This window comes from Sinocyclocheilus rhinocerous, unplaced genomic scaffold (genome assembly GCF_001515625.1).
Source record: "Sinocyclocheilus rhinocerous isolate Xijiao unplaced genomic scaffold, SAMN03320098_v1.1 scaffold185, whole genome shotgun sequence".
Classification (NCBI taxonomy): Eukaryota; Metazoa; Chordata; class Actinopteri; order Cypriniformes; family Cyprinidae; genus Sinocyclocheilus; species Sinocyclocheilus rhinocerous.
The window spans coordinates 733440-745982 of NW_015662163.1; the positions used below are offsets into that span (position 1 = coordinate 733440).

General features: G+C 37.5%; 1 protein-coding gene across 2 annotated transcripts in view; it reads left to right on the forward strand.

Moving 5' to 3' along the window:
* The first annotated feature begins 3637 nt into the window (after positions 1-3637).
* galnt14 (UDP-N-acetyl-alpha-D-galactosamine:polypeptide N-acetylgalactosaminyltransferase 14 (GalNAc-T14)) overlaps positions 3638-12543 on the forward strand; it is a 47127-nt gene continuing 38221 nt past the window's right edge. For both annotated transcript variants that reach the window (XM_016537579.1, XM_016537580.1), the window contains exons 1-2: positions 3638-3968; positions 11312-11481. In XM_016537579.1, coding sequence (XP_016393065.1) covers positions 3834-3968; positions 11312-11481 — 305 coding nt within the window. In that variant the 5' untranslated portion in view covers positions 3638-3833. The remainder of the gene's footprint in view (positions 3969-11311; positions 11482-12543) is intronic.

Consider the following 12543-nt stretch of genomic DNA (forward strand, 5'->3'; position numbering starts at 1 on the left):
TGACATATACACGTCCCTATGAAATGCCACGTTCTGTTGGAATATTTTGTTGGTCAGTGGAAGTTTTATAATAAAAAAAAAAGTTTCATTTTTAAATCTGTACATTAAAACAGTGTGAGCCCGTATCTGTGAATATTAGTTTATGACCAACTGATACTGTCTAAAAAGTTGTGAAAACCGATAGCTTGGACAGCAATGCAGCTTTCTGGGGGTAGGAGTACCCAGTTTTTTTAGTCTTACTGAAAACAAAATCATGTTTAAATGGTAACTGAGTGATATGAATGCTAAGTTCACTGGATTCGCCAAAGTTTGCAAGGCAAGTCAGTGGCTTCAAATTTTTGAAAGTTTCAAATGAGGCACTTGGTAGTGAATTAACTAGAGATTCACAAGCAAAACTATTCAGCTTTGTTTTCTTAGTTGTGTGAATTAACCACTGCTAGTTCACACACTTTTCTTCGGTGTTTTCTATATATTCGTCTGTGGACACTGTCTTGCTGTTACTGTATATGCATTTCTTCTACATCTGTCTACTCTGCTATCATGTTTTTCAGATAAACTTGCCCCTAAATGGTAACAGTGTTTTGTGTGTTGGTCAGAATATCTTGGCCAGAATAAGCTGCAGTGTGGACCATAGTGCTTGCTGCTGACCAAATATTTGGCTTCGCTGATGCTGATTGAATGGTAACATCTGGAAGTGAAGTAACATCAAATTAAAGGCAAGTCAGCAATGTTAAAAGAAAAAAAAGGTTGTATTTGCATTGAATTCTTATTCCTAATGACATAACTGAAGTGCATTGCTCTGGAAGAAAGACCAAACAAACCAAAAACACACACTCATACACAACTGCTCCTTTGTCTGTGTTATCAGGAACTGACCAAAGATTTGGCTTCGCTGATGCTGATTGAATGGTAACATCTGGAAGTGAAGTAACATCAAATTAAAGGCAAGTCAGCAATGTTAAAAGAAAAAAAAGGTTGTATTTGCATTGAATTCTTATTCCTAATGACATAACTGAAGTGCATTGCTCTGGAAGAAAGACCAAACAAACCAAAAACACACACTCATACACAACTGCTCCTTTGTCTGTGTTATCAGGAATAAAAGGCAGGTACAAACTTGTTTCTTTGCCGTCTTTTCCAGAGACGTTGAGGATGGCATAGTGAGAACCATAAATCATAAAATCAACGTATCAAATCCAATTTCATTAAGAATCAAACATGATGAGTCATTGTTTTATCAAACTTGCAAAACCTTCTGGCTCCAATCACGTATGCAACTCTCACTTTTCACCATCTAATAAAATTCAAATGGAAAATTCAAAATCAACCTCCACTTTTAAAAATAAAGGGTTTTATTGGAATCTATGGTTTCATGCAGAACCCTTAACATCCATGCATGGAAACTTCCCAATGAACAAAAGGTTCTTCATTGTGGAAATGTTCCTCACTTCGAAAAAATGGTTCTTTTAAAAACTGTTCACTGAAAGGTTCTTTGGGGAACTCAAAATGGTACTTCTATACTATCACTTACTATCACGCCCTTTTGGAGCTTTTTATTTTTAAGAGTGTACATTCTTATCATTGAACGTCCTGATGCACTCTCAAATGTCAAATTGTGGAAATAAATTGGGTTGCAAAGACCAATTCACATTGACTTTATCATGTTTGAGATAAGAGATTAATTGCAAAATATAGAGAAAAAATTAATAAGCACATGCTTTTCAACAGTCGTATAACATTAGCAACACTGAACGCATACAAGTGTCTCACAAACACTATTCACAATACTAGTGAATATGCTCAAATTTGAGAGTGGGTAGCATAACTAAGGAAGCTTTTCAGGTTTCTGTGAAAATGTTCCCTGAGCTGCATATTCAACCTTTAACATATGGCATAAGAGCTAATTAGAACTATGCTAATGTGCTCCCTCAGGCCCAGCGACTGAAGAGGAAACCAACTATGTGCTTTCATATATCTGTCATGCTTCAGCAGGCGCTAACAAGGATGACTCTGAGACACTACAGAGCCTGCATAATATAGGTCTGTATTCTTCAAACTTATTTTTTACAGGTGGTCTTATCAGTTTTACTTGGCTTTTAGTGAATTATTTACATTTATCTTTTATATACTCTTAAAAAATAATGCTTCCAAACAAGGATTTTCACAGTCATTCCATTGAAAATACTTTGGAACCATTCAGTGAACAGTTCTTTAAATATTTTAGTAGTGAAGCATAGAAGTGAACATTTTAATAATCTGAAGAACCTTCTTCGTTAGAACTTTTGTGGAATGGAAAGGTGGAAAGGTTCCATGAATGTTAAAGATTCTTCATGGAACCATCGATGCCAATAAGAAACCTTGGTAATACTTTATTTTAAGGTGTCCTTGTTACACATGTTACTTACTATTATAATAACAATAAATTATGCATAATTACATGCAAGTAACCCTAAGCCAAACCCTAATCTTAACCCTAGCCATATAGTAAGTACATAGTTAATTAATATTGCTCAGTATATGTATAATTACACTGTAACAAGGACACCTTAAAATAAAGTGTAACTGAAACCTTTATTTATAAGAGCCTGTGCAGATCATATAAAATTATTTAGTTTTTAAATATAGCTGTTATAAATGAATTGATTAGCAGTCCTTGATGATCCTGGTGTCCTTGAGCAAAGCTTAATTAACAATTTGTCATTTACCTGTCAATTTTGTCCTTACTGTCTTACAGTGCGATTATTTAAGACGGTCCTCCTAAGGTTAAGTGCCCTGTTTCAAGGATGAAATGGTGATGGATCAACTTTAGTCTCAGCCTCAGATGGCACATCCGCCTACAGTCTGTATAGTAGCTCTCTGATGCATATTGTGTAACAAGAAATGTCAAGAGTTGTCCGAAATCATTTCAAGGGAAAATGTCCACCTGGAATTAAGTGTTTACTAGGTTAGTGGCATCAAATGTTTTGTTGCAGTTAAACTAGATACAAGCCAAATGGCCTGCCCTGCTTTGTTAGTAATGGGCTGATACTTATGTGAATGAGGTTTTCAATGCTATTGTGGTTATCTTATATTCTTAAATAGCTACAGTAATATTTCATATTTTATTTTATATTCTTGTATTTTAGATAAAGCGACCCATACATGACAAATAAAATCAAAATCTCTTATTAGACACTTTTTGTGTATAGCTAATCAAACCTTTCCTGTCTAAGTGGAAAAAAATCCGTTTGTTGTTTAGTCAATGGTGATTACAAGATAAAATTATTTTCATAGAGACTCACAATGATCATTTTCTAGCCTGAACTAATTTATATGTGTGAATTACCTTAGTAATCATAAAAATGTTCATGACTTTCCTTAAGTAGGCTACTTATGTTTTTCCATGGCTTTGCAAGACTACAAATCGCTATTTACAAAATCCTCTGATATTTCCAGACTTCCCATCGCAGCGGGAGCCCTGCTCATTGAAAGCCCATTTCACAAATAACGGAGAGAAATTCAGAGCGAGTCTACTGCGTTAGAAGCGCATCAAGAACAGGCAGGTCCGTAAAAGCGCTGTTCCGCGGTAGGTGGTGCTAAACTCATTCACATTTTGTCGGTACCTCGGTGGGTACACAGGATGATTTTAATCGCGCTGGACAGCGTCCAGCGTCACTCACAGTCTCAGCAAGTCAGCGCGCTGCGCACGAGAGCAACAACCTCATTCCTGGATATTAGGCACTAGGGGCAAGTGCGCGAGCGCAGCGCGCGGACACAATTCGCCTTTCGTTCGCTGAGAGAGGAGCGCGCGAATGGTTTTCAAACTGAAATGAATCGTTAACGGCCGTTTGAAGATGAAGAGGTTTTCTCGAAAGCTGACTTTAGCTCTCGCAGCGCTGTTTTGGATAGCCGCTTTACTCTATTTCATATTGCTGAATAGCCGCAAAATACTACCTGACCAAAGAAACGAGCAACCGCAAGTCAAAGAGGTGAGTGATACATCATGATAGGTTAGAAATAACAAACCTCGTAGACGAAATGGATTGATTTGGGTGGTTTATTTGTGTTTAAAACCTGTCAGTAACTCTTTAATTCTTTGTTTTTCGTGTTCTGACAGAAAATATTTGGTAAGGTGCGTCACTTTACGATACTTGAGCCAACAATCAAGTCAAGTCACAGATTTTTTTATAGGGCAAAGCAGTCCAGTATAGTTTTTTAAAATCTTGTTGGGTGTGGAAAAGAGGAAGGTTTAGTCAGATGAATTCCTTTTCTGAACTTATTTTGAACCACAAGGAGAAATTTAGCTTACTTTTCCCTCGGGAGACGACATAAAATGCTTTGCGATAACCTTTTCACATTTGTTTGTTGACAAATATAATTCTGTAATAGCTAATTTAGTCTCTTTTTCTATTCAAGCATGAATTTATCAGTCAGTATGATGGACGCACGAAAATGGCTTTAATGTAATTATGTGCGTACAAGAGGGAGTAGATATTCAATCTAGATTATTGAGTGAAAAGTAAATATTTAAGAAATGGTTGTAATTAACGCTATAAACGAACCAGTTACATTTGTACCTCTGACATTTGCTTTCATCAGCCACTTTTTGACTCCCCACAGGAATGACAAATCACAAATGAGATCTCTCTCATTTGTTTCTCATAGACAGCAATGAGTTTTATCAAGGTTTATTTCTTAGGAGAAAGTGTTCTGTTTTCCCTTGACAGGTAATAATCTCTCATGTGGTTCATCTGGTCTGGAGTTTCAGAAAAGTCTCTGTTTGCCAGGATACCTTCTGAAATTTCAGCATGAACTTAAAAATCAAATTCCTCCAAAAATCAAATTAGCCTATGTGCACTATGTTATCCACATTAATTTTATATCAGTTCAGTTCAGTTCAGTTCAATTTGATTTATATAGCACATTTAAAAACAACCATGGTTGACCAAAGTGCTTAACAATATCCGGAAAAACGCACACACAAACAAGACAAATACAGTAAAAACATCACAATGTCTCAGCTCAGCTCGAAATAAAAGCCAAGGAATACAGATGTGTCTTAAGTAATGACTTAAAAATTCCAACAGTCTGAGCAGTTCTTATGTGTACAGGTAAACTATTCCACAAATTAGGTGCCACCACTGAAAAAGCTCGTTTTTTTCCCTTTATTTTTTAACCTGGCTCTCAGAACATCGAGGAGCACCTGATTGGACGACCTCAGCGCTTTAACAGGAGTGTGGACATGTAAAAGCTCTGATAAATAAGCAGGTGCCAACCCATTTAAAGTCTTAAAAACAAACAATAACATCTTGAAATCAATCCTGAAGCGGACAGGAAGCCAGTGTAGTGAAGCTAAGACAGGGGTAATGTGCTCATACTTTTTAGTCCCAGTTTAGAAGCCGAGCTGCTGCATTCTGGACTAACTGTAAGCGTTGAAGAGATGAATGATCCAAACCAACATATAAAGAGTTACAATAGTCTAGATGTTATAAAAGCATGAATTACACTTTCAAACTCCTTACGTGGCAGGTGGGCTTGACTTTAACCAACAGTCTCAGTTGAAAGAAACTGGCTTTTACAACAGAACTAATCTGTTTTTCAAATTTAAAAGCACTGTCAAAAATCACACCAAGATTCTTGGTGAATGGACGAACATACAAACCTAAATTACCAAGTGCATCTACACAAGCACTTAAATCCCCAGGACGACCAAACACAGCAACCTCAGTCTTATTTTCATTAAGACAAAGAAAGTTCTGATCCAGCCATATTTTTAAATCTCTCAGGCAATTAAGTAATGACAGAAATTAAGCTTTGTTGGCCAGCTGACCCAGTGCATTGTGAACCAAAAACAGTTACATTTATTTCAAAATAAATGTAAAGACAGAGCCCGAAAGGGGAACAGAGTCGCGTGACAGACACAGTGATGAAGCTGGTATGTGTTAGCAGTACGAAAGCCACGGTTAAGACAGCTGACTTCACTGTGATGTGATCCTGTCTCTCTCTCTCTCACACACACACGCACGCACGTGCACACACACACACACACACACACGATGCGCAAAACTCAGCATTTGAACAGTCAATAGCAAATACATAAACTAATAACAAAACAGTAGCTGATTCAGAAGCGCCAGATTGTCATAGCAAAGTCAGAATTACCTCCTCTCCTAGGTTCACGAAACGGTCGTCAAAGTTCTGATCCAGCCATATTTTTATATCTCTATATTCTTACTGTAAGCAGCTGTCTCATTTGTTTCATCTCACTTTATTCTTCTTTGAGACATTTAAGAAGAAACACTTGGGACAAAACTGATTCTTAAAGAACTTCATTAAGCCTATCAATAAGCAAACTCAAGATGTTTGAACTACTTTTCTATATATTTCTCTCCCCATAAGACTAATTCAAGATTATGTTTCCTATTAAGATGTAAGATATATAAAGGCTATATAAAATAGTTAGTTTCATGTGTGAGATTATGGATTTTACAAGGAGGCACCAATCAATAAATAATTCCAAAATTTTGTTCGATATCTATAAAGACTAAGATAGAAAGTAATGGGAACAGAAGGTCAAGGATATTCACAAACACCATAAAGCGAGATGATGCACATATGTGTTGCATTAATAAATAGATCTAGCTGCTGCATTGTTGCTGTCGGAAGCGTAAATCTGCAGCAAAGTCTTGTACATCTTGTAAGTCAGTTTTTCATTCAAACAGCGGCTGGTATATGACAATAAAGTATCACTGAGGGTAATGGGGTATGAAACATGATGTATGGTGTAATATATCTCAACACTGAGCAACACTCTATAGGAACGGAAATATAAAAACAGTTCGCACATGCTCCTTACATCTGTACAGACACAATGATGGACTTTTTATGGTATAATGACCGGATTTATCTCAGAAGGAATGCAGAAAGAATTCTTAGCCGGTGGATGCTTCAGTAGTGATGGATTTGACTTTTTTTCCTCAGTTTCTCTGTACATCCTTGTGTGAGTATGTAAAACAAAAAATAAGTTAAACAGTTAATGTGGCCTTGAAAACCGCCGGGAGATCGATTTTACAGACACTCCCCCTTTAAATACAACTAAGCGCTGGGAGAGAAATGCCTACTTTAGTATTCTGTGTTGAACATCATGTTTCCATTTGCTGTTTGCTTCAATATCTATTTTCTGTAATAACCCTGACAGGGAAGGCTGAACCTGCAATAGCTGTTATTGGCGAGGAGGAATGTGAAATACAGGGTTGGCTCAGCGGCTGTTGAGGTGAATGCGGTGTGTGTCACGGTGGCCAGTGTGTTCAAACCATTCATCAAATGGTGGTGACATCTCACTCAGATTCGATGGGGAGATACTCCCCCATCAGCAGAGTGATGCATTATCTTTATAATGGTAAGGGAGGGAGGACTGAGATATCACCCATGACATCTGCTATTACCATGATTCATGGCAGATATGTCCCACAATACAGATTACACAAGCAGACGTTGTTGTGGGGTATATTCACAGAGGCTTCGTGTCACTGGCGTTGAGGTGTTAGACCGGACAGATGGTGTTTGATGGACTCATCATTTGCCTGCACATGAATTCTGACAGAACATTGGAATGAATCATTTTAATGCAACACCGCAGACCAATTTTACAGTCATGCACGGCTTCTGTACCTGCTGAGAGTATGCTGAGGCCTTTAAAAAAAGGAGCAGGATTTCAAAAGTATTTCAGATGTGTGGTTTTGTGCATTGCAAGAAGGCAGAGGCTTTGGTGGAGTAGAACGCTCTATAAAAAGGAACCACACATACAGAGTACAGACGACAGGACAGGGAGGATCCAATTACCACTTCCTCAGTCTGTCCTCCTCTCATTAGAAGGCTGAGCTCTGTGGGAGCGGGGGAACACTGAGCCCCAAACGTGGTACAGCTCAGATGCCCTGATCAGTGACTGTGAAGCATCAAGGAGCTAATGATTTCAGCGGGGAGCGTGTGGGTGGGTGTGCGAACGTTGCCTTTTGAAGGCGAATAAAATTGTTAAGCAGATAGGAAATTTGACACATTGATTCAGAGCCTGTCATCTTTTTTTTTTCATGTGCTAATTAAATTCTGTTTCTATTACTGAGTATGCTTAATCATTAAAAGAGATAATTTTTGCAGTGAGTCATTGTGCCCTAATCCAAAGTGTCTAGATTAACAACGATGTTACATTTTTACTAGCGCTCTCACCTTTTGTCATTTAAACATTAGCTCAGCCTGTAGACTTGGCATGTCGCTTTAAAGTTGCTAGGCCGTTTTAGACAAACTCAGAATGGATGAAGTGCCTGTGGTGTTGTGAGTAATAAGAACTAAAGACTGGACCATACTAGGCATAATATACTACACAACTTTTTTTGCAGTATGTGTGAGTCATTGCTAATTGCCGAAAGTCAGTTTGCAGATTTTAGGCAGTCCAGTTTAATAAATTTCACAGAAAATTGTGCAGTGTATATTTGTTTAGCTTCAGACTATGAATCCATCCAGTCAGAGGATATCAAACATATTTTATATTTTAGCTGATTTTGGAACACACTAATTGCATCCTAAATTGCATAATTTTTGGTGTGAAACTTACTTTGTGACAATTTAAAAAAGTACACTCTATATGAATATAGGTATTATGAATGAAATGTGGACATACTAAATCCGCCATGTTGTTACTGTCACGTGGCCTACCAGTGTCAGTTGCGTTGCTTCACTGCCATTCACAACGCGTCTCCCATGACCTGATGAGATGGTAAAGGGTCCATCAGATGTGCACTTCAAAATCTTGGCAGAAGTAATAGGTCATCTGGGTACTTTCCAACATTTTTCTGGATGGGTGGATAGATGGAGGATTGTTTTGCATGTTGTGAATTTTGACACTTTTCAAGTACTGTATTTTTTTGGGCCTATTTTTAAACATAATACAAATAAATATCCCAGTTTTTGTGAGACTATGGGAGTTTTGTGCAATAAAAGTTAGAGATAATTAGCCTATATATTTGTTGAATATCTGCCAGCAAACCAATTGAAGAGCTGTGCGTCCTTGGATTGAGTCTGCATTGTTTAGCCTATTGGGCTATGTACACAGACAGACATCTTTATTCAATTCAATTCAATTCAAGTTTATTTGTATAGCGCTTTTTACGATACAAATCGTTGCAAAGCAACTTTACAGAAAAGTAAGTTTCTACAATATTTAGTAGTAGCTTATCAGTGGTGACTCAGTTTATGTACATATGGCAGAAATGTACTGAAAAATCAATTAAAGACGTAATCAAACAGACGATGAACACTATTAACAGCAATTATTATATGATGCAATCAAACTTATAGCAAAATTTGGCAAGTTGCTCTTTAGCTGTTTACTTTAGCTGTTGCTCACTGAGTTTTTTAGTGCCTCACGGTGGGCATTGCATTTCTAAACCTATGTTCTAACTCTTTTAAAAACCATGTCTGTTTTCTGTTCATTATGTTGCACTGTGTCCACTTGTGTCCAAAATCGACTCTGTGAGAGACTTGTTTAATTGGGGTCCCTAATTATTCAAATGTGATTTTGAAAATATGTAGTTTTGCATATCCCTAATGAGAACATTTACATATTGTTTGTATTATGAGAATGTGTGTATCTGCATTTCAATATCAGCCTGACTTTTAGACAGACAGAAACAACCAATATTATCTGATAACGATATGACTTGGAGACTGAATTGGCGAGTGGAATTGAAAGTCCAGCCATTATCATGCTAAGCAGTCTAAAGAAACATGTGCAATTACCCACCGTTATTACTGGCTGTAAAGATGCTGTTGTGGCTGTTGTAAAGCAGCAGGCCATGACATCCCAAGCACACACGCAATACTGTGAAAAGACGTGTGAGGTCACTGGTGAATTCTTAACTCATTGTGTTTACAATGCCCTGAAGTCCACTCACTCTAGAAGTACAATTTAATAGCTCTATATTAATGCTGTTGTTTTATGGCAAAAAAAAAGAGTATAAAGTTTCTTGAAATGATTCCAAGTGGGAACTTTTAAGGCCAATTCACACTGCACTGACAGATGCAGACAAACGACAACAAGACACGCTCATTGGGTTTTGCCAGATCAGTGTGTTACCTCTGTTGGCTTTAGTTGGCGCTTGTTTTTGCCGATTGAACATGTTGAATCAGCATTTGTCTGGTTTTGGAATGTCTGAGAAGTGACACTGTTTTTGGTTGGCTGTCGCCATTGGTCTGCGTCTGTTGGCGTAGTGTGAATTGGCCTTTAAGGGGTGGTTTGTGCTTGATGACTTTTGCATATTTTTATTTTTCGGGTACCTTTTTAAATTTAAGAATACTTTTTCTGATTATACTTGTTTTATTCTTTACATGTCTGCACATGACCTTCATTAAAGTGCAAATTTGGAAAAATTCTGTGCTTTTTTAAAATGAAACAAAACAAAAAAGGTCATCATATTCTCTGTATCCCTTTCGTCCTCCTAATTAGCAATACCTCTGAAACGGCATCTGTCATAAACATGGCTTATTGATTTATGATGTGTGTTTTCATTGTAACAACCCTTGCTATTGTTATAAGCAGAATCTCTATACAAATTCGAATGGTAGTGGCAGTTATTTCCATGGAGGGCAGTAGCTGCATTTGGAAACGCAGGAGAGAAGGAGGCATCATCATCAGTCAGCATTCATACAGGCGTCTGGGGAGAAACTAGCAACCTGCTGGCATGGGTAATCACCAGCCCCAACCATAACCAACAGCCTCCAGCCCCCTTAATGGTCTAACATCAGCAAAAAAGCTCAAGGAAATAATAAGTGGGAAAACATGGAAACTCCCAAGCTGCTGTCGGTGCAGAATGTGGAGGTTTATTAAATTATGATTGATATGGCCTTATGGATTTCAAGACGTTAGTGTGTTCAACCCTCAATATTCGTGACTACAGCTTGCTGTGTGCCTCATATTTTGAGGGGATTGGTGTGATGGTGCTGCAGAACGCTTAAATATTAATGACTTTCTTATGATAATTGAGAATATTGCCAACAGCAACTTTGTTTACTTTTCCCCACTCTTTTAAATAGTTTACTGAATGTGTTTTTCCACCAAGTGAACATGCTCATATCAGAGTCTTGGGTTTCGCAGTGGATTATTATTATTATTTTTAGATTTGAAACTCAAAGATGCTAGGATTTCAGACCTATAGGGATGACTTATGTAACCTGAAGTGTCACTGACTTCAAGCATTTCTGTGGAACAAGACAACAGACAGTGAAACATAAATAGGCTAAATAATTACAATTAATCTGCTGTGTTTCCATTATTCTGTAGATCTCAGATGCTGAGTGGGATGACCTGCTGGAAGAGTTTGAAGAAAAAAGCTACCTCAGTGCTCACAGATGGAAGCCAGGCCAGGACCCCTACAGTCTGTATGCCTTCAATCAAAGAGAGAGCGAGAGAATCCCCAGCAACAGAGCGCTTAGAGACACCCGACATTACAGGTAAGCCCTGTGTGTGTGTGTGTGTGTATGTGTTTGTGTGTGTGTGTGTGTGTGATCTATATATAATATCCACACAGTTCATATTAAATTAATGAAGGTGCATCTATGAGTTCTTGAAAACTTTTCGAAACTGATGAAAGGTGTACTGAGATAAAAAAGTAAGGATTCAATTTCATGAGCAACAATTTTATGAGTGGTTCGTGGCTGGGTAGTGAGTGCTTCTCAGGTTCTCTAAGGTCGATATGCTATACTAGATCATTAAGCATTTACACTACTATTCAGAAGTTTGGGTTCGATAAGATTTTTAAAGTGATTTTGAAATAAGAGTCTGCATTTATTTGATCAAAAATATAATAAAACAGTAATATTGTAAAATATTATTACAGTTTAATATTTTTCCAATACACATTTCTTATCTTACTGACCTCAAACTTTGGAATGGTAGAATAAGTTTTTGGTAGATTTTGAGATTGCTCTGCTGTATTATCCGCTTTTAGCGCTAATTCAGTGATTGCACAGACAAAACTCTATTTACTTTACTGTACTTTTGCCACAACCACATTTTTTTCTCACTATCTGCCATATGCAATAGCCAGCCAATCAAAACTAACTAAAAAGAGGTGGATTGGTGCTGTTTTAGAAATTCAGCCGATAGAATTAACTTGACTGTTAACATGCTTAAATTTGCATTGGTAATTGAGCTTCTTTATGAATGCTGTCTGTGATATTTGGCAGCTCTCGGTGGCAACATGACCTCGTGGTATTTGTAGCTCATGAAATTAGACTGCTCCTGGCCACAGTACATTTTCACTCTCTGCAGCACTGCGGGAGGTCACTCACTCATTAGTGCATGTCACTTTCGTCAGTCAGAGTGCCACATTTAATTTTGCATCTATTTCTGGATCCTTTTCCTGTTTACCATGTTTACACCTGATATTAACATCCATCTTGGTTAATCAGATCGCATGTGATCAGCTGTGACAGATTTTCTCATGTTTGCACCCAGAGGCGATTCTAGGATTTTCATTTAATGAGGGTATAATATATATATATATATATATA